The sequence below is a fragment of the Corythoichthys intestinalis genome, chromosome 19, assembly GCF_030265065.1.
Source record: "Corythoichthys intestinalis isolate RoL2023-P3 chromosome 19, ASM3026506v1, whole genome shotgun sequence".
In the NCBI taxonomy this organism is placed as follows: Eukaryota; Metazoa; Chordata; class Actinopteri; order Syngnathiformes; family Syngnathidae; genus Corythoichthys; species Corythoichthys intestinalis.
In genome coordinates this window covers 32,434,625-32,457,324 of record NC_080413.1, presented here as the reverse complement: position 1 = coordinate 32,457,324, position 22,700 = coordinate 32,434,625, and the positions used below count along the sequence as shown (strand labels likewise).

General features: G+C 40.4%; 1 protein-coding gene across 3 annotated transcripts in view; it reads right to left on the bottom strand.

Annotated features, from left to right (window-relative positions):
- Positions 1-22,700, bottom strand: part of kif26bb (kinesin family member 26Bb) — a 54,184-nt gene that overhangs the window by 13,191 nt on the left and 18,293 nt on the right. For all 3 annotated transcript variants that reach the window (XM_057822301.1, XM_057822302.1, XM_057822303.1), the window contains 9 exons: positions 22,075-22,190; positions 21,804-21,969; positions 14,626-14,829; positions 12,830-12,923; positions 9,515-9,786; positions 8,309-8,489; positions 7,997-8,144; positions 5,888-6,047; positions 2,651-5,702 (listed from right to left, as the gene is read on the bottom strand). In XM_057822301.1, the coding sequence (XP_057678284.1) occupies positions 2,651-5,702; positions 5,888-6,047; positions 7,997-8,144; positions 8,309-8,489; positions 9,515-9,786; positions 12,830-12,923; positions 14,626-14,829; positions 21,804-21,969; positions 22,075-22,190 (4,393 nt within the window). The remainder of the gene's footprint in view (positions 1-2,650; positions 5,703-5,887; positions 6,048-7,996; positions 8,145-8,308; positions 8,490-9,514; positions 9,787-12,829; positions 12,924-14,625; positions 14,830-21,803; positions 21,970-22,074; positions 22,191-22,700) is intronic.

Here is a 22,700-nt window from a genome sequence, read left to right as displayed (position 1 = left end):
GCTTAGTGAACTGTTGGGTTCATATATAAATGATATGACTTCTGGCACTGCAAAGCCTTCCTTGCCACTAAGTGTTCATGATCTGACTGCATTCTACAGACATGTCATCTCCAATTCACATCACTACATGGGAGGATGGAGATATTTTTCTATTAATTAATTATTGTAAAATGTCTACAGTCTTATTTCTATGAAACATATGACGTTTTTCGAAATCTGACCTTATTTAACAGTGAGACCCATTTGCCATTTCCCATCAAATTAGGAGTCACCCGTGTACTCATTAGTAGACAAATCAGCACCAAAACAGTCATTTGTTTAAAAGTTAATTTCTATGGTGTTTTTCAATTACAGTGATACCTCTAATTTAATTCGTTTCAGGACCTGGTTTGTAAATCGAAATGACCGTATGTCGAGTGGCATTTTCCCGTAAGAATATATTATAATTCGATTAGTTTGTTCCACAGCCCAAAATCCTATGCTAAATCCTTAATAAATACTGCTGGAACAATTACAAATAGCAATTTTGCATAGCAAAACAAATAAATTACAAATACAAATCAGAATAATAATTATCTAAATAATAATAATCATGTAACGAATCAGGTTTTAATGTGGCAGTTGTGTTTTGCATGCTGTTCCTGAAGGCACCGTGTGACTGATGACAGTGTTATAGAGGTGCGGTCAGTGTTATTAATAACGGTGTTAGCGGATAACAGCGTTTTAACGAAGTTTTTTTTTTTTCGTTAGTGAGTCTATTTATGTAATTACCTTTCTTAATTCCCTTCATTTCAACGCCGTAATCATTACTGAGGATGTGAAGGGGCGCGTTACAACAGTTTGATTGATTGAAGCGCAAGTTGTCTGATTTTGTCACACATCCGCCTGCCAGCCCTGGAGAGGGCAAAGCGGGTGGGCTTGTGACAACGTTGCAAACTCGATGATGATAGGTGGCTCGGAGCATTAGCATAGCATTCATGTTCTCGTTAGCAGTAGCATTTAGCGTGGTGAGCGTCATTTTAAACTCTCGGGAAACTTTTTTTTTTTTTTACATGCAGTTCATGGCGTCCAGGTGGGTACAATTAATTGAAAATAATGCACTGTTTTCCTGCTGAGTAGGCAGTATCATCACCAAGATGGTGTTGTCCTTGTATACGCAACAATATGATAATAATTATTTTCTTTATTAGCAAAAATAGCCACTTGCCCTAAACTTCTTTTGAATGGGTTATACGTACATGAACCTTGTGTGGTGTTTTTTTAATCAAAACAACAAGCGCAAAAACAGTACAGTAGAGGCAGAAGATTCAGAGCCTACTGAAAAATACAGTGGTCCCTCACTACTTCACGCTTCAAACCCTGTGCCCTCAGTCCATCGCGGATTTTTTTTCTAATTAAAAAAAAAATAAATAAATACATATGAGCCGTCCCGAGCCGATCACGTAGTCTCACTCTCCCTCCTGTTGCTCTATGTTGGTCAGGCAGTACACTGGAGTTACTTATCAAACCTAACGATGATTGACAGACGTTTAATGTTTGATCTTGCAACAGATGCTTGGAAGCCGAAGCTTCAAAGCGTCGCATTCGTCATTCGTCTTTTAACTTCTTAAACAGTTGCTGTGGCAACTCATTGTGTGTAAGTGAGCAGCTTGAGCGGATTTGGGTAGACTCACTCAATGAAGACTTTTAATAAAGACAAGTATTTTTCTACTTTATTCTTGTTTAAAAATAGTTCAGTGGGACGGTGATTTTTTTTTTTCTTTTAATGTAAAAAGACGTTGTTTTTTTTTTTATTTACTTTAAAAAAATCAGTTCAATCAGTTGATATAAATATCTGATGTGGAAGATGTTATTGAATGTATAACGTGATAATGTGGAGAACATGAGAAGAAATCATAGTTACCTTGCCGAGTAAATAAGTACCCTTACAATGAGATAACTGCGTTACCAAATCAATTATTTTGCAAGAAGTAATTTGTAATTGTAACTAATTACCTTTTTAAAGTAAGGTCAATAGCACTGGGTGCGGTAGAGTTTTTTTAATTTCTTTTTTCATATTGTTGTTGGCGTCGGCTACGGCGGACAGTAGCCGTGTGGTGTTGCACAAGTTCTGAAATAAATAATTAAAAACCTGACGAAGCTGGCAATTTCTTTGCCGATATTACCAATAATAATAATTGTTACCTTAACATATAAAGACTGGCGAACGGATGTAGAAGGAGGACCGTAGAGATATGGACATATTTCCGCCGTATTGTCGAACCAGTTTTTTATTCTATCATTTCCATCTTAATTTCAATGTTTAGCATCACGTTTTTCCTTTTTATACCACCCGCACTAACCTTTTTGGGACCCATGTTGATTTCTCTCACAAGAAAATGTGACGTGCGTCCGTCCGGAAAACAATAATATAGCGACGCTGTCTTTCAAACATGTCGTCATATGTCGAGACAAATGACGAGTCAAATTTTACGTCGGATCTCGAAAGGATCGTATGTCGATGCAATTGTATGTCGAGGTACCACTGTATATTGATCTATCTTTGACTATCATGTTGCTGTCGTTTGGCATTAATTAAATGAATGAATGAATGAATAACAAATATCATTTTTTAATGAATCATTTTGCTTTAAACCCGATTGTTTTGTACCTGTGTTGCCTCTCCGCCGAGATGATCTGCTACTGTGAGCTTCTCTGAGGTAAGAGCCACTCCTGTCACTCCTGTCGCTTACAGTGGCTTCACTGTCCCTTAACAAGCTATCATATCCACTGCTCATTGTACTGTTCCTGTTCGAGAAATACAGCGATGTTTTACCCATAGCTGGTGGTAAATCACCACTTAGAACACTTGTGGTGTCGCTTGCATGTCCACTCATGTGAGGGGGTGTGCGTGGAGAGGTGAGCTGGGTGTAAGGAGAAGGAAACGGGCCCAATGGCTCTAGCCCTGAAACAGTGGGGCTGGCAGGCCTTTCCTTTAAGAAGTCTGTAATGCGGCCGTTGGTGAATCCTTGGATGGCAGATTTTGTGGATGAGCATGTGGAGCTTTGACTAGGCGTCCTGCTGATGGAATGACAAGAGGGTGAAGGGGAAGAGGAGAGAAATGAGGAAGTCCCCTCAAAGCTAACCGTTTTGTTGTCCGGTGAAAGACTGGCACTCCGGTTGATGGACTGCTGCAGGCCTTTACGGGGGAGACTGAGGTTTTTGATGCTAGGAGCAGATAGGCGTCGCACTTTGGGACATGCCATCTTAAGTTTCCCGACAGCAGACAGCTTTGAATGTGTCAGCCTGGATAGAGTTACAGTTTCAGACGGAATGGAATTATGACTGTGGTTACTCTGGCGGGTCTTTCTGGAGCTTCTGCTAGCTCTCGGTATTGTACCATCCCCAACACTCTTTCCTTTATGAGCGCCTTTGCCATGTCCATCAGAACATTTCTTGGGGGTACCCTGAAAGTTTGGAGAGGTGTTGTTGCTGCCCCGGTCAAAAGTCGGGATTTCACACGTGTTCCTCCCAAGGGATGTGCTTGCAAATTGATCCATTTTGGCACTAAAAAGTCTGCCACTCTCGTCCAACGGTGACATCATCCTCCCAGCCATCTGATCATGTTTCATGCCTACCTTTGAGGTTTCAAACAATGATCCAACACCCCTTCTGAGGGGTCTCCTAGCATCCTGTTTGTAGTCTGTTTCATATTTCAACAAAGAGACATTGTGGAGGCTATGGTTCACAGGGGAAGACTGCTTGCCTCGTCTCCTCTCTAGGGTTACCCTTGGGCTGCAGGGAGTGGATGATGTCAACCCCCTTGGGTCTTGACAGCCGTCTGCCATCTGATGGTGAGTTTCCTGGTGGTTGGCATTCAGCCAGCTCCGAGGCAAACTACCTGTATTAAAGGACTCACCAGTTGTATCCAGGCAACCTAGAGAAACACCAATTAATCTAGTATTCCCAAGACGTTTGCGAGCTGATTCATCCCCTAGAGATGCTTTTGGAGGGTTTAAGGAGTAAACATGCTCCCAGTTTCCATGGTGGCTCTTGTCAGTATTTCTGATCCTCTCACCGCACATTTTGTTTTCTGCAGTGTTGTTACCAAAAGAGTTGCTGCCTAAGACCACTGTGTCAGAAGAACTCTGACCACAGGTTGGGTTACCTATATTGTCTGATTTTAATTTGTGAGTCTCAGAAGCAGACATAGAAGCTGAACATGTTATTGTAGTCTCGGTTCTTTCTATTTCTTTCACATGATCTGAATCACACTGTTCATCCATATTTATCAGCATGGGATTTATAAATGAAGGTAGAGCTCTTTCTCTTCTTGACGGATACTGTAATTTTTCAGCATCAGTCATCGTACTTCCTTGATGAACAAAAGTGGTCTGTGTGACATTTGACTGACTTGCTGCTACAGAATCTTCCGTTATATTGCTTATAATTTGGATCGGTTGGGACCCTGTGGAACAGTGTATCTGTGGTGTCGACTGGGCAGCATCTTTGATGCAAATGATGTTCCCTCCAGTCCTTCCACTGTCCAGCGTGCTGCTGATGGTCACCTCTTCCACCATAGAAAAAACAAGCTCATCTTGACCCTTCAAATCAAGTGGCTGCTGAACAGTAACAGTGATAGTTGCCTTCATTTCCTTGGCATCCTTTTTGAGCTCATTAGCCATAGTGCCCTCAAGTAATACACTGCTAGCTAAAGGTTTTGTAGCATTGCTGGGTGGAGAAGGGGGTGAGGCAGGTAAACTTTTTCCAACGGGTGAAGTCCTTTTGTCTGCTTTGAACCAGTCCGCTGCTTCATGACTTTCCTTCCTTGCAGTAGGCTCATTGGAACTGGTAGTAGGAAAGCACTGTGTTTTCACATCTACAGATTGAGAAGACAGTGTGTCAATAGACTGAGCAGCTCCAGATGTGGCTAACTGATAGCGATAAGTCGTGTTGCGATTGAGAGTTTGATTCAGCGGCTCCTCACTCGAACTTGTTGCACTGCACTCCTCACAATCATAAAGACCAGAATCCTCTCTCTGAAAATTGTCTCCATTAAAGGCACTGTCTGTTTGTTTTTCTCGACCCAATGTCTGACTGCAGCCTAAAACCTGTTTCATCATGACTGGTGCCTCCAATGATTCAGTGGTAGCCTGTTTCCCTGTCACTTTCTCAGATTGTGGTTTGTGTGTGGCATCATGAGTTGGATGGCATTTGGAGGAGGACTTCAGCAAATCCATCGTTTCCTCTCCGTCGATGCAGCCCAAGCGCTCTTGAAGCTCAGTAAACGTGTCACATTTAAGATAGTCTTTTTCTGGCTTCGTCAATTCAGATTTCAGAATTTCAGCCTGTCCCTGAGGATCATCTTTCTTGTTCTCTCCACGAAGTTTGGGAATTTTCAGCAGCTCTTGGAGTAAAGCGGTAAACTCCGGGTCTTCCATGTCAGCCTTGTTTGGGTGTAAAGAGGGTATAATGGGCACAAACGCAGGCTTTGCTAACCTTGGGGCTGCTCTAGGCTGGATTAAGCCATCAGTATCTATTTGGATGACTGTATCACAAGACTGGTCACTGCTAGAGCGTTCATCAAGCTCACCACGGAGACGAAAATGTTGTACGTCAACATCAACCTCATCTGTAGAGTGGAAAGCTCGCAAGGAAAAAGATGGAGGTCCTCTTTTTTGTCTTGTCAAACTCCTGCCACTAGGTGAGCATGAACTGGATTGCTGTTGAAAGAAGATGCATTGGTAAGTTTAATTTGGGCACATACAGAGACAGACAACTATTCACATCCACACTGTCACTGAGTGGGACCTGAACTCACGCAACCTGCACCAAAGTCAAGCAAACGAACCACTACACTAGAGACTGATAACATTTATGAATTTACTTAATTCATATCGTGTACTACCTTTGTTCTCTTCTGTGTCCTACGGATGCGAGAAGCTAGCTGGATGATAGAGGTGGTTTCCTGTAACTGGGCCATTGAATTAGCAACCTGAGCAATTACTGCGATGTGGCAGTTAGCATGACTCAGGGACTCTCGAAGAAGCATAGTTAACTTACTTCCCCTGCGCAGACACAGACATTAAACATACATAGAAATACTTCAGTCACACAAAACAATTCATTTTCCATTTTATCTTCTTGTCCTAACTACAAGTACATACTGTATTTACACATATACATATATGGTTCCCGACTCTTACACATTCAGTGAGTATCATAGCATTTCAGGCCGTTCTCATGCCCTTACATTTCTGACACACCAAAAAATATATCTCCACCACATCATAATATATGATAAAATCAAGTTACCTGATCTTAAATCTGTTCCATTTACATTTTCTGTGCAACCGTCATACCAATATAAATAATGTGCGCTGTCAGTACAACGTGGTCTGCCTCATGAATATTACATATTAACAGCATGGCCCGGTGTTGCCGGGCATGCTACTTGTGCTGAGTTGTTGGGGCCAAGGTTTGTTAAATCGACACATAGTAAGAAACCTTGAAATGTGGACTTCTGCATGATTTTTTTTTTTTACATATATATATGGCGGAAAACACAGACAAGACTGAAAAAGCCGTTTCTGCTCTTGCACTCCTTTTTAAAAGAAACTGCTGTATTTTAAGCCAAAACAACTGTTGTGTTTGCTAGAACAATATGTCTATATGCTGTCATAGCAGATTCATGGCGCACGAAACCCCCAAACAATTTTTAATTTGCCCTTTTTACCCTGAAAACCCGCGTTTACAGACGTCGCGCAACCTCTTATGTTTCAACCCAGCCATAAAACAAGGGTAATTAAACATATTTATTATTCAAAATGTCTGTCATCTTTAGCTTAGAATCATTAATTGACATCTAATATTTCATTAAAAAAAAAAAAAAGCGACTTTAAATAATTATTCACTCGCATATTGTAAACTTTTCATCAAATTACATCACAATGAAAAAAATGGTGTCTGTAAAAAAGTCGCGGATATTTACCTCATAACTATCGCCTAATTGCATTTTCTTTGTTTCTGTCGCATTTTTTCCGATATGTTAGATGATAAATAATTGATCCAAACAAAGAAAAATTGGAAAAAAATGTTTAAAAAGGTAAATATATGAAAAAGAACATCTCGACCACTCCTTGATGTCTGCAATTTCTGCATCGCGACCATTGTTATATTACCATGTTTCACTCATAAAATCCCCAAAAAATCCAGCTGTGGCCATTCACAGCTGTGTCTTGACACTCAGTGATACATGCTACATGGAGTTTTTGGATCGAGACAAGGTAAGTACGCGATAATCTCTCACTAAAGTCATGGCGTCTGTAATTCTGCTCTCGCGTGCTCTCACCTCCAGATAGGGTTTTGCTGTTTAAATTTTTTTTTTTAAATGCCCTCCTGTTCAAAATTTTTCTTCCCCCCGAAAATAGAGATTTTAAGCTTTCCAAAGATGTATCACACGTGCATATCGGACAATTTTGAAAGTTGGCTAAATTGGGGGTCTCAGAGCGGAACTTCAAGTCACCTGAGTGTTTTCCGCCATATGCTGAATGGATTTATCGAGCAGTATGGCCCTGTGTTGCTCGGGTGAAAAAGTAAAAATTGGCATTTTTTATGCTTTTTTTTTTTTTTTTTTTTTTTAATTAATATTTGAATATTGACTCAGATCTATGTATGTATATACAGTATATATCTATATATGTATCTGTACTTTTACTTAAGTAAAAAAAAAGTGAGTACTTCATCCACCACTGCTGAGGATACGTCAGCAGTTCTTCAATTTAAGACAGCTCAACAAAGCTCCTCTATCCCAGCTTTTAAGAGGTTTAAAAAGCAACTTCATACTTCTGGGTCGCCTTCAATGTTTTGAGGAACAAGGAACGTTGCATTTAACAGACTTGAGATGAAAACCAAGTCTTACTCAAAACAATTTTCATCAATTGAGAACCCTTGTAATGTCATTAATACAACAATCATCGACAATTACGCTGCAACCAAAATATTAAAAAATGCTTACTTTTTAGGGATCGTTTTATGCCCACTCAGTAGCGACAACACAACTGGGCCCAGGTCCGAATGCGGAGGTCTATTTCGGATATATCCAACCCCTCCTTTCATACCACTACAGACATCAATCATGGTCAACTTGGTTGGGCTGCGTGAACCTGAAGCAAAAACAATCATACGTAAATTAGAAAACAGGCACTTCATAAATATCAAACTGAATTCAATAAGCAGCATATTTAGGGTTTACCGGAAAATAATTAATATGGAAACATCTACTTTGCCCAGTACAAGCTCCCATGGGAGATAAATATTTTATTACAACCTTTCCCAATGGTACTGCTTTCTTGTGTGCGAGGGGGTTGGACGTGCAGTGTGAAGAACATTATGGAGCTGTGGGACAAAAATGTGGTGAAGTCATTGTGCCTGCGTGCTGCAATGGCTACATCCAAGAGGGAGGCGGCCCGCTCTGCAGTTGGGGCCTTGACCCGATTGTGGTTCCGGAGCTAAAAATAAATAAATAATCCAATAAATACAAAATTTAACAATGAATTACAAATAAATTTAATTCTTACTCAGTGAAAATATTATGAAATTGAAATCATTTTGAGGAAAACATTTAGTAAGAACAATATATTTCAGACCTATAGAAGTACCCAGAGAACACTGATGCAAGCACAGGAAAAACATTTAAATTGTATACATGGACAGGGATTCGAACTGAAGGGAATAGTATATTTTCTCATATTTACCCATCGACTGTTTGTATTACTTTAACACACCCAATATAAAACAAATAGCACTTTTACCATAATTTAAGGAAAACAAGCAGAATATAAGGCATCAGAGATAAATGACGCCTTCTTATCACGGAAGCCCAAATAATGGCGGGACGTCCTGTCCCAACACAAGGAACACCGGAGAATGCCCGATATCCAACTGATAACACGACTGGCGAGACTCCAAAAGCCCCTTTAACACTGAGGTGGCAAAATCCACAACCCTTATTGCCTTGACAACAGAAACTCACGAATCCTTCTGTCCAATCCACAAACAGACAATAATCCTAAACAACCCCCAAACAAACCCTTCTTCCTGCCCAAGGCCCGCCCCGCGTCTTCAAAAAGACTGAATGTTTAACTAAGCATGGTCATTTTTTTTTTTCGGGAATCTTTTGTTGACTTGTGATATGGTGACCTAGGGTCCTCGCCTAGGTCCCTCTGTGCTGTATGTTTGCTGTTGACTCTGAATAAATTGTTAACTTGTGTTTCGAAGCCTTTTTCCAGCTTTCAAAATGGAGTCAGTACAAGGGGTTAAGACTAAGGTGAACGCACGGAGTTTGGCCTTTTGGCCAGGTTGTCAGTGTCTCGCTGGCCCGGGCGACTTGAGCTGTGCCAGCGTGGGTCCGGCTTTCGTAATTCCGGCAATCTGGCTAGCGTCAGATTCCTTCAATTTGGTGGGACCTCAAAAACTTCAGAACAGCTAGGTATTCCAAAAATCACCCATACCAAAATTTACAGTATCTTTCTACCTGTATCCCATGGATGGGGTCCTCTTGGAGCCGAATGTTAGCTCTTGGGGTGTCCTGCATACTTCCTAAAGAAGGGACAACCTCCCCCAGTAGATCTCTCAGCGTGTCCTCCTCTCCACAGCAGAGTTCCACAGCAGACACGGATACAGTCAGATCTGTCCACGTCTTCTCCCGCCGCTTCTCGATTGCGTTGTACAGCCATGAGATAGCACATGGAATCACCCCGAGCTTCTGGATGCTCTGAGCATTCCCTACCATGCTGGACCAGGAGCCTATGACAGACGGGAATGCATGCATTATACTGTAACACACAGGTCATAAAAAAGGCATTTTTATATGTATGCAGAAGATGAAAATCAATATTTGCAATTCGCATAGTATCTCGATACAAGAAGCACTGGACATACTCATTGAGTGAGTATAGGATGCACTCCCATGGGTGAAAAAACATGGTTTGAATGCTATCATGCATGGACTATTTAAAAAAAAAAAAAAAAGAATTGAAATTCATACATAGTGTAGCATTTAAATGTACAGACAACCCCGACATCTTTGCTGTTTGGGACCCGCAAATTCAACCGTACACAAATTTATTTTCAATAACTTTGTGATTTTTTTTTTTTTCGGGCCCTTTCAGACAACCGGCCAAGCGGCTGGCAGAGATATTTTAACACTTAACACTATATTACAGCACCGCGCATCATCTTTGCTTTTCTGTTTGACCCTTGACCCTCCCCTCGCCCAACCACGTCCACTTTTTTACGCCACAAACTGGGCCCCTTAGAGCAGTGACCCCCCAACCACCATACCGGTAAGTTTTAACGACCACAGTCTGCCCTGTGCCTCTTGACACATCAATACTAATCCAAGTAGAGATTTGTGTGTGTCGCCCTCAAGTGGTTGGCCGCCATTACTGGGGTGTTTACAGTGTTAATTTAAACAGTAACGTTAGCTGCTGTTGGCTGTGTGCTGCAGGCGGCGACGTCTCTGGACAGCTTTTTTATGGGCAAAACTCCACCTGCTGAGCCAGAACCAAGTCCAATCTGCATAATATGTGGCTAAAAGCTAGCAAATTCGCAACAAAAGCAAATGCACTGAGAGCATCATACCTCGTGGTGAACCGTAGTGCTAAAGCCAAGAAACCTTTCACAATTGGAGAAGAAAAGAAAGATATTTGTTGTCAAGTTTTAGGGAAGGCTGCTATTAAAAAAGGTTGACCCAGGGTATGGTAAGCATTTTTCCTGCACTTAATGTTCAGTTTTAGCCCCGTCGTGTTATTAATATGTACTGTAATTTTCAGCCACACAATGCCGGTCCGTGAAAAAAGGCCCAAGTCACACTGTTCCATCGTGCAAAAAAGGGTTGTGGACTACTGCTTTAGAGGCCCGGGCCTGGGTTCGGACGCACTCCCAGCACAACCCTAAGTTCCTGCGCTGGCAGGCTATCCCCATTGCCAAAAAGAGAAGTTCATACTGAGTTTTGCATTTAACCGGGATTGAATTTCCAAAATTATTAATAATTATTTATTTATTTAAAATCCAAGGTCAAGCCATATATCTCATTTGTGGCACACATGTTGATTAGTTGATTGACTAAATTTGAATGGCTAAATACATCACTGAACACAAGGAAAAATACAAGAATTTGACTGCCGTAGAGTTCCCAAAGGAGTAGGTAGCTTTTTTGCAAGTAAGAAATGTCCCAAGGCCGCCATCTGAAGCTGGTCCTTAACTGTAGAGGTCGACCAATATAGGATTTTCAATTGCCGATATCCAAACCCGATTTTGTAAGCTTATATTTGAGGCCAATATACTTTTTTTTTAAGCACGGTTATGAAAGGCATTTTTTTAAATTGCTTCAACAGCTTCAAATTTACAATGATGACCTGAGAGGATTAATTAAAAAGGATTCATTCGGTCGTTTGCTACCACACTAACATTTGCAGCACTTCTTTTTCTGATTATAATCATTCAGCGAGATCAGTACATTATTTTCAAATAACTAAAACCACGTGGACGTCGCGGCAAGACAAGTGAGAGTGAGTTGAAGAGGATGCTCGCCATGCTAAAGCCAATGCTAATGCAAATGCTAGGCTAACGCTATGAGTTACATTTAGAGTGTAAGGATCACTCAGTAAACACCTTGAAAGGCTAAAGCAACATTGCATATTCTCTCATGCAAGATCCAAAAAAAAATTACTTATTTATTTAGAAGCCTTCTGTAGCAGCCTGCCTTCAAGCTGCTGCAGGGTCCTTCCAGGGTCCTACCGTCGGATAGCGCTGGCAACAGATGCCTGATCAAAATGCTTTCTTATCGGCCTATTGTTTTGTTAATCTGCCAATGGCCGATTATGGTAAAAGAAAAAAAGTGCATATATCAGTCGACCTCTAGTTACAGTTACTGCATGTCTCTTCAAAATACTTCCGTGCCTAATGGGACTAAACTGTACACATAAATTATGAATTTAATGATTCATTTTCTGGAATCATGCCTAACTGTACACTATGCACTTTTGGCCAGCATCCGGTTCAATCAATTCAGGCCTGTTTTACTCGTATCTCTCAGCCAAACATTAATTGAATGAGGATAAGAGAATTGGTTTATTCCAATTATATGCCAAACTGCCTGCTACTGTCTGTTATTGAGACAGAATAGTCTTCTTCGGAGGAGATTGATATCCCTCGGCTGCGGGCCACATCTAGTCTGCATCGGCCAACTAATTCATTTACGGAGAGTGGTTTCATGTGAAGAAGCGGCTCCAAGGAGACCCTGCCCTTACCTCGTGTGAGTGTGTGCGCTCTACAGTATCTAACACCGGCTTTCAGAAAGGCTAAGTGCATGGGTCCATATCTTTAATAGCAACATTTTACAGTCCATTTTCTTTACAATCCCCTCTGTGCTCAGAATATCCCCAAAATACAATAAAAGGTGCGTTTGTGTACTGTGTGCTTGAGTGTCCACCATTTATGGGACGCTTTACAGGAGATGCATTCAGTGGTGGATTTTTCGGTACAATGTCATTCATGAAAGATGAATGGCTTTATTGAAGAGGGGTTTAAACGGCAACACTTTTCCGTCATTACAGAAAGAACAAAAATCCTAAATGGTTGCAAAGAGGACTAGAGATGAGTGTCGAGGACACAGACAAAAATGGAGAGGGGACTCGAGTGATAAGGTAAGGATGGGGGACAACAGGAATGGAAATGCAGTGGAGGGGAGGGGGAATGGATGGATGGCTCTTGAGCATAGATAAAAGCATCCCACTCTCATTTTAAAATGTGAACCCGTGGCCCCTCGCAGCGAGCGATTACTCACCCACATCAGCGCACCCCAAACCCAGGACACATCCGTCGTTGCCGCTCAGCACGCAGCGAATGACATCAGCCAATACGCCGGCACACACTTCAATCTGGTCAGTAGGACAAAAGACAGAAAATACTTTATGACTCATTTCTGCTAGGCATTAGTACATTCAATGAGAGGGATGCTTGTCTGCTCTGTGAATTGACTCAGACATCATTGAATATATTCTACTGATTTGCCAATTAGCTATCCGGACCTGATCATTTTCCAAGTCGTCACAAAGAAAGAAAAACATTATATGCGTGCAGAGAAAAGCAAGTTTTTCATAAAATTAAACGAATATTAATATTCATTGGCAGGAATATTCAAAGTTCAAATTGAAGTGTTAGTCGGTGATTAGGATGAACAGGGTTCGTACACCTCTTTCCATGTCCATATTCAAGCTATTTTTGAGGACTTTCAAGACGAATTTTCCAGTTCTTTCAGTACCTTTTAAATGTTTTCTATGTGTGTGTGTGTGTTTTTTTTTTCTTTACAGTGAGGTTGAAATAAAATATGGTGCATTCCAGCTGGATTAAATGGCAACTGGCCGATGAGGTGAGGAGATTGCAGGGAAAAAAATGTGGCAAAAAGAGGGAACATTGTATAATGTTCGCGTGATTAAAACTCCAAACTACTCAAGCACAGACTCAAATGCACTGTACTCTAGGGAGCGATGATGCGACATGGGACATTAAAGGAATGATCATTTAGCAGCCATTCGGCAAATTTATTTTATTGTCTTCATTTAATAATTTATATTTTTAGACAGGGTGCTAAGAAATAATGTGTGCTTAACATGTGCAAGCATTTTCCAGGACCTTACGCAAAATGTATGCATTTTTACTAGGGCTGTCAACTTTATTGCGTTAACGGGCGGTAATTAGTTTTTTAAATTAATCACGTTAAAATATTTGACGCAATTAACGGAAGCACGGAATGATCCATTAATGCGTTGCCTCAAACAGTTTACAATGATGCCGTTGTAGCACATTGAGAGCGAAAAGGCAGAGAAATACACAGGCGTTCATTGGACCGCGCCTTTTATTGGCTTAAGCTTTGGCAGCCCCAACTAACAGTCACGGTTGCTCCACTTCCCATCATGCAATTGGGCGGTGCAAGAGACGATCTTTTCCTAACACGCTTAATTGAACACAACGCAGACCATACTGTATACCGTTTGCAGCCACCCCTGACAGTCATGGTTGTCCAACTTCCCATCATGCATTTGAGCAGGGCGGGAGACGATCTTTTTCTTAACACACCTAATTGAACTCAATGCAGAACATACTGTATACCATTCGCAGCCACCACTGACAGTCATGGTTGCCCAACTTCCCATCATGCATTTGGGTGGAACAGTTAAGTCGCAACAGTATCATTTAGTGAAAGCACAACAAAAATAATATTCCTATCCCTCAAAAAAATAATGTTCACAAAAAAAAGGTTAATAATGTTAATACCATCTTGTGGATTTATCATTATAAACAAATACAGTACTTATGTACAGTATGTTGAATGTTTATGTCCGTCTTGTGTCTTATCTTTCCATTCCAACAATAACTGACAAAAAAAATTGGCATATTTTAGAGATGGTTTGAATTGCGATTACTTACGATTAATTAATTTTCAAGCTGTGATTAACTCGATTAAAATTTTTAATCGTTTGACAGCCCTAATTTTCATCAAACCTTGAAAACACAACAGTAAAATCCAAGCATTTTCAATGATTTCAAGGACCCACATGAACTCTGAATGAGGCACCAAACCTGACTAGAGTCTTGAGGATAGATGGCATCGTAATGAAAAGCCTTCAGAAGATCTTTTCCATCACGATTGGAGGTCTTCTTGGCGCGTGGTGAACTTTGGCACACGGGTTCCAACAAAATGGCTCTTTTTTTGGAAGGGTCAATGTGGAGAACCGGGGGTTGGCCCTCATTCATTGTTGGATTCACTCGCAACACAACTTTGACCTGGAAACAGAAAAAGTCAGAGTATTTTAATATTGATTCGCTGCAACCACAAAGCTACTTCAGGCACATATTTATAGTATCTATAGCTATATCTATATTTATATAAATGGAATTTGTCTGTGTATGTGTGTTTGTGTGTTCATTCGCTATGGACTACGAAATGGCCGGGCAGATTTTGGCAAAATTTTAAACAGTTGTACTTTATGTTCCTGGGAGTGTTCTTAGATGCCCCAATAGCAGGTGACTCCGAGCTGGATCCAGCCTCAGCTCGCCAGATTCACATAGCAATCATGCCCGCTGAACGTCAGTGCGCCAGATGGGGCCAGTTATGGCCCAAAACTGGTTGCTGGTCCGGCAAGTGACTCCCTACTGAGTTTGGGCCATTGTTTAAAAAGACACTGGGGCGGATCCGTTTGACGAAAACGGGCTGAAATTTGCAGTACATCTGGCCCATGTCTACTCCAGTTATATTTTGCTATCTGGGTGGGTTTGATCTCTGTAGGCCTCCATTTAGTGCTGAGAATAAAGTCGAACGTCCAAGAATTAGCAAAGAAAATCCCTGATAGCGGAAGCGACAGCGCCGTCTTTTGGGTAAAAGTCGCGTCTCTTGTGATTGCAATGTCACAGTTGGCTTTCAAACTTTACGGTTTCATGTACAAATTTAAATGTGCTGTGATGATACCTCGTAGCTTTGTGTACTCCACAACAAGATGTACATTATTCTGGAATATTACTAAGGGATTCATTTTGGCTGGATATTCATACTGTACCGATTGTTATTTATCATGTGTTACGACCTCAATGGTTCATGGGTATGTAACTCTGATAAAACTACAGCTCATGGTTTTTATTAAGAACTGTAGTTTAGATAAATGTTGTGATTTAAAAAGTCTACAAGACTGCATTATGTGATCGTGCATTGCACTAAATAGGGTGATATGAGCGTTGTATTTTGGGAAATGAAGATGCTATGAACGCTAATGGTGAAAACGCTAATGCTAGCACGACCAAGACTCAGACTAAACTGAAAGAGATAATAGTTTAGAAAAATAAATAACTTGTTTCACTTTTCTGTACGTGAAACCATAAAAGGTTGATTTTGTTGCAGACGAGTTCCAGACTTCTAATCAGGGAATTACTTTTGAGTTTTTCTGTGTGATACAAGAGTCCGGTGAGTTGCTATGCTGTATGCTACTATGCTAACGGTTATGTAATAAGGACGATTTCCTGTGGAGTTGAGTTACAAGATATAGTGTTTTTTATTTGTCTAAAAACCAATCGGAGGAAATTGGAAATATACTAAGATGATATTTTTTTCATAAACAAATATTTTGGTGCATTTCTGGAAAGTATTATCTATATGTTGCCTGTATCTGTCACTGTACAATTCATGAACAAATTGTTTAATGTTAGAAACAACCCATTTTGACCAGTATTGTATGTTATACTTGATAGATATGAAAAAAGGGAGACAATATATAGTTGGTTGAACATTAATTGAAGTCCTTGATATGCAGATTGTTGTTGTTTTTTTTAATTGCTGGATCTACATTTGAGAGACAGTATTGATCAAGGGCGTAGGTTTGGTATCAATATTGGTAAGGACGATATAACAGCATAACCTGCATGTACACTTTTTGCTGGGGACGGGACATGTATAGGACCAAACATATTTGGTGAACTAGGGTTTTCCCTAGTTTTCCCTCCTCCCGCAGCCCAGCAAAAGGGCCATCGTCATCCCCCAGGGATCCAAGGTGGTTCCCCGGGCCACCCGCGGCCCCATCAAAACTACCATCAGGGATGGGGAGAGGGGACGCACCACCAGCGATTGCGTGTTAACCCCTTTATGGTGTCCTTTTACTATTATTACATTTCAGCTGCCTCTCTAAGGAAAGTATGTTTTATCTGCCATTTGTCTGTATTGTGTTCACAATACGCAAACCCGAGCAACGTCGAGCCAGGCTGCTAGTTATCTCTAAACAGGAAGAAAGATGATTTCGTTAGCAAAGCTATGGGATCCATGCATTCACTCACAGCAGTACATAGCGATGCGAACCGCCTGCTGTTTTTCTACATGTCATGACATTAATTACTTAATGCAGTGGTGGACGGGAAAGTGCATGAAGGTCTTAAATTTCCTTTGATCCTTGACAGCCACTTAATAAGACTCACAGACTTTTACGGCGACAAAAGTAATAGAAGGTGGAGTATACAAAGGACTGAGAGTGAAAATAAATGATAAACCGACGGAAGACATTCAATCCAGCCTGGTTGTCGGCATAGTGCCAGCATGACTTCATCAGTCATTGACTATTTGAAATCCATGCAGCTGCATGATATTTCTGTTTTCCTCGCTTCTCCTCATAATTTTGATAATGTATGCAGCAAGAGTCCACTGAACCGTATTGAACCAGTGTCAAACCAAATTTATGAGCATTCAATTATTCAAGAGACACCTTAACAACTGAGAAATGTTTTTCTTCTCTCTCACGCATCAAATCTAGCACGCAGAAGCAAACTGAGTTGAGTGCTCGGGCAGCTGGGGCGGGCTCTATCTGAGCCCCTAACTGTAACTCTAGACTCAGCCCAAGAGTCTGTCTATGAGACAAGGACAAGCAGTCCGTTGTATTGATCTAGCCCACTTTTCCCAAAAGACAAAAAAGGATGGGGAAGGAGAAAATAAGATGGAGGCATTAGCGCCACATGACATTGCATCATGAAGAAGGAGGTGATACAGGATCCCCTTCAAATTGACTGTGATGTCCTCACAATTCAATATGGTTGGTAATAATGCTGACACAATGGCATTTGTGGTGTAGAATGGTGCTTGTAAAAATGTACCACCGGTGCACCAAGAGTGCTAATTTTCTCCACACATTACAATGTGAGTGCATTGAAAACAACCCTGTACACAACTAACCAACAAATGCAGACCTCCACCTTCATAGTGAAAAGGAATGAATCAAGATTATGCAAATTTACTTCTTGATTAGTGTTGTTAGTCTTACTTTTAAAAAGTAATTAGTTACAGTTAAAAATTACTTCTCCCAAAAAGTAAGTAACTTATTGTAAGAGTAATTAGTGACTCAGCAAAGTAACTGAGGTTACTATTCATGTTCTACACTATATTACATTATACAGTATATTCTATAACGTCTTTCACATCAAATATGTTTATATTACCTGATTGAACTGATTGTTTCAATCCCAAAAAAAAACAAAAAAAATTAAGTCACACTTTTGACATTTTTTTCACCTACCGTAATTTTCGAACTATAAGGCGCACATGACTTAAGTTGCCACCCACCAAATTTGACTCAAAAACAGCATTTGTTCAGAGTTAAGCCACACTGGACTATAAGCCGCGGCTGTCCTCACTGTATTATGGGATATTTACACTAAAAGATATTAACCGGTAACACTTTATTTGACAGTGTCATTATAGGACTGTCATAAGGCAAGGCATATTTATTTATATAGCACAATTCAACACAGGGCAATTCAAAGTGCTTTACAACACATGAAGATAATAAAAATCACATTAAATCAGTAGAACGTAAAAACAAAGACAAACGAAACAGGAAATAAAACTATACATAAAAATCACATTTAATCACGAATAGAATTTAAAAAATAAATAAATAAAAAAACTACTACTACTCCTAATAATAATAATAATAATTGAAATCAGCAATGGAGATAAAGCACAAGAGGAATAGAAAGCAAATAGCTTGAAATATATAGACAATTATGGATATGCTGTGCTAAATAAAAGCGTTTTTAGCCCTGATTTAAAGGAGCTAACAATTTGAGCATACTTCAGACCTTCAGGTAACTTGTTCCAGAGGTGAGGAGCATAATAACTAAATGCTGCCTCACCCTGCTTGGTTCTTGTTCTTGGAACATGCAGAAGACCGGTTCCAGACGACCTTAGGGGTCTAGATGTCTCATAGGAATCTAACAAATCAAGCATGTATTTTGGTCCAAGACCATTAAGTGTTTTGTAGACGAGCAGTAGTATTTTATAGTCTATCTTTTGACTCACTGGAAGCCAGTGTAACGATTTCAAAACCAGTGTAATGTGGTCCAGTTTCCTTGTATTTATTGAGGACTCTGGCTGCAGCATTCTGTACTAGCTGCAGCTTCCTGACTGATTTTTTAGCAAGACCTGTAAATGTACCGTTGCAGTAGTCCAATCTACTGAAAATGAATGCATGCATGAGTTTTTCCATGTCTTGTTGAGTCAGATGCCCCTTAATTCTGGCTATATTTTTAGGTGGTAATAAGAAGATTTATTGACGGACTTTAGATGGCTATCAAATTTTAGGTCTGAGTCGATAATTACGCCAAGATTTCTGACTTGATTTGTAGCTGTAAGTGACATTGTGCTAAGGTGCCTGCTTATCTTGGACCTTTCCTTTTTTGGCCCAGAAATGATCACTTCTGTCTTCTTCACATTTAGCTGGAGAAAATTCTGGCACATCCATTCATTAATTTGAATAATGTATTTACTCAGGGAGACTAAGGGCACACAGAAATGTAGAATTGTATGTCATCTGCATAGGTGTGATAGGAGATGTCATACTGTTCCATAATCTGAGCTAGGGGAAGCATAAAGATGTTAAATAAGAGTGGTCCAAGAATTGACCCTTGAGGGATTCCACACGTGAATTTGGTTCGTTCTGACTGATGGTTTCCGACTGACACAAAGAAATCCCTATCATGTACAGTAAATAAGATGTGAACCACTGAAGAACAGTGTCCTACCCACTGTTCCAATCTTCTGAGTAGTATGTTGTGATCAACCGTCTCGAATGCGACATTAAGATCCAATAGTAGCAGAACAGATTATTTGCCTGCATCGGTATTCTGACTATAAAGTTTGGCCTCCTTATACTCCATTCATTCATTCATTCATTCATTTTCCATGCCACTTTTTCCTCACGAGGGTCGCGGAGGTGCTGGAGTAGTCCCCAGCTAACTACGGGCAGTAGGCAGGGTACACCCTGAACTGGTTGCCAGCCAATCGCAGGGCACAAGGAGACATACAACTATTCATGCACACACTCATACCTAGTGATAATCTAGAGTGTTCAATCAGCCTACCATGCATGTTTTTGGGATGTGGGAGGAAACCGGATTTCCTGGAGAAAACCCACGCAGGCACGGGGAGAACATGCAAACTCCACACAGGAAGGCCGAAGCCCGGGATTGAACCCTTGATCTCAGAACTGTGAGGCGGACGTGCTAACCACGTGCCGCCGCTTCCGTATACTCCAGGGTGACTTATATATGGGTATGTTCTTTTGCCTTGTCATTGTAATTTTTTGCCTGGTCAGATTTTTCTCTCAGGTGCAATTTATAGTCCGGAAAATACTCTTCTTGGCAAATCTAATGTAATCTTATTTTTTTAGTTGTCTCATATTATCGATAATATCGGCCGATTAAAAGCATTTAAAAATGATATCGGATAATTTTGACATCGGTTTTTCATTATCGGTTTTGAGCCAATATGCATGTTGCCTTTAAAGTGAATGTAGAACCTTTTGCCTTTTTACAAGAGCTGGTCACAGTTTAGCACAGCAGTTATGCTTATTGACCAATAGATGTCTCCAAACTAAGATGCTTGGGATTTGTTATCTGTGCAGACTATTTGCATTCTTGGTGCAAAAATTAAATGAACAATAAACGATTAAAAAATAATGAATATGTTGAATCTACAACCGCATATATTTGTATCTGACTGATATCTGTATCTGATTTTTGGAGTTGGACAATATCAGGATATCGATTTTTCGATTTTTTTTTTCTTTTTTAACCTGTCCTGTTCAGCTGCTTGACACGGCGAATGGAGATCTGAGCGTCCGATTGATCTGAACAGTTTTAATCTATCACATGGGAATACGACATACTTCCATTGTGATCATTTAACATACCTCATTATTAGGAGAAAGGAGCAAACAGGAAGAGGTAATGAGGGAACAGAAGAAAAGAGGGAGAGAGAGAAAGAAGAAACACAAACAACAACAAGAAATACATTAAACTGCTAGACTAATTATGAATATGTCGGTGCTATCGTAAGCTAGTTGTATTTCCGGTTGACACCATGCTGGGGGCCTAATAACCAAAGAAAGAGAGGGGGGTCATGATGGTCTGAGAGATAAGTGATTGGGAGGGGTGGAGTGTACACATATCAGCCATGTGCTCTAGAACCCAGTATTTATGTGAATCCCTTGTGAGTGTGAGCATGTTGGCATCCTATTCTATGCTGTCTCATCGCCAATCCTGACACCGAGGTTTTCTACTTGAGTTTGTCTAATTTCACCTAATCATGTATGAGCCCCATCTAACATGTGATAGTCCCGCAGACGAGAGGAGATGCCATGTGGGTGTCGCCCCAGGGCCATGGCCCTTCCCCAAACAATCCCGGGGGGAGCAAGCGCTTGGGGTAATGGCACCCAATGTATTTGATGCGTTAAAAGAGGTATATCGAGACATCGATTATCGGTTAAAAGGTCATTATTGGACAACTCTAGTTTACTGTTTTATCGCAATAATACAATTTAGTGAATAAATTACCAAATGTTTTATTTTGTGTTTTTTGTGTTTTATGTTGGATATGAAAAAGCAAAAGTTTTTATTTGAGAGGATACTGTACTTTGGGGTGAACTACAGAGTGGAAACAAGTGAGACAGACAGTAACACATGCACTTATGAGGCACTGATTCTTTTATTCAATGCACCTCAGCTGCCAAGAAAAGGAACCAAAAATAGAGGTTGTTTTGGCCACAAATATCGAGATTGGAAACCAGCTGGGTGGGCCAACTGACGCTGATTGATTAGTTTCAATCTGATGCTGTTGTTTTAGTCGTGAACATACAACAAACCCCTGCTTCAAATGCTAAATTGGATCTATGGCGCTCAAATGAACTAAATGACCTTCAGTATTTTTTAAAAATAAAAACGTAAATTACCTTGCCAACATTGAGTGAGTCTTTGGTTCTGATAGCAGCTTGAAGCAGGCAGGAGGGGACAGGCGGAGGGTTTTTCTGGATGAGATCCCTGAAGCTGTTGGAGAAGTGAGGAGGAGCTGCATCTGATGCCTGTCCTTTTCTCCTTAGGTTGAGCTTTTCTGCTGCCCTGAAACAATAGTAGGAAGTTTCATAGCACTAATAATATTTAGCGCAAATGTTAGATCCAATAAAACACAGATATATATTCCATTATTACTAAGGAAACATTTACCTGGCCAAAAAGGACATGGCAGCAGTATTTGCAATGGTCACAACCCTGGAGAGGTGAGGGATCTTGGAGCTAGCACGTACAACATCAGTACATCTTAACACGTCATTGTCTGACGCCTGTCACAAAGAGAGCTTTATGTTAAGTTTCAAACATGTAAATGCACTCAAGCACCCACTCCTAATGGTCCAATTATCATGGCGTGTTAGACTAAGTGGGGCACACTGGGTTAAACATACACCATTAGTCACATGACGAATGTGGACTGCGACGAATAATTTTTACCAGCAGAGTCTATGTTAAAGCATGACTCACAAAATAAGACTACACAGTAAATTGAACATATATAGTATATACAGTAGCTCAATATACAATAAAACCATGTGCAACGGTTACATTTCTAAATGTTCACATTCAACTACAAATTGAGCTCTTAAGAACTTGAGTCATATTATGAACCTCTTATGTAACTGCAACATTTGTTTAGTATTCTATTCTCCTCTATGATTAACTCCTGATTCACAAATTTTTTATTACTTTTATACTTTAATATTTTGCACTTTACTATTTCTATTTTGCACGGTAAAGAGAGCTCCTCAATTGTACAAAGACAATAAAGGTATACATTC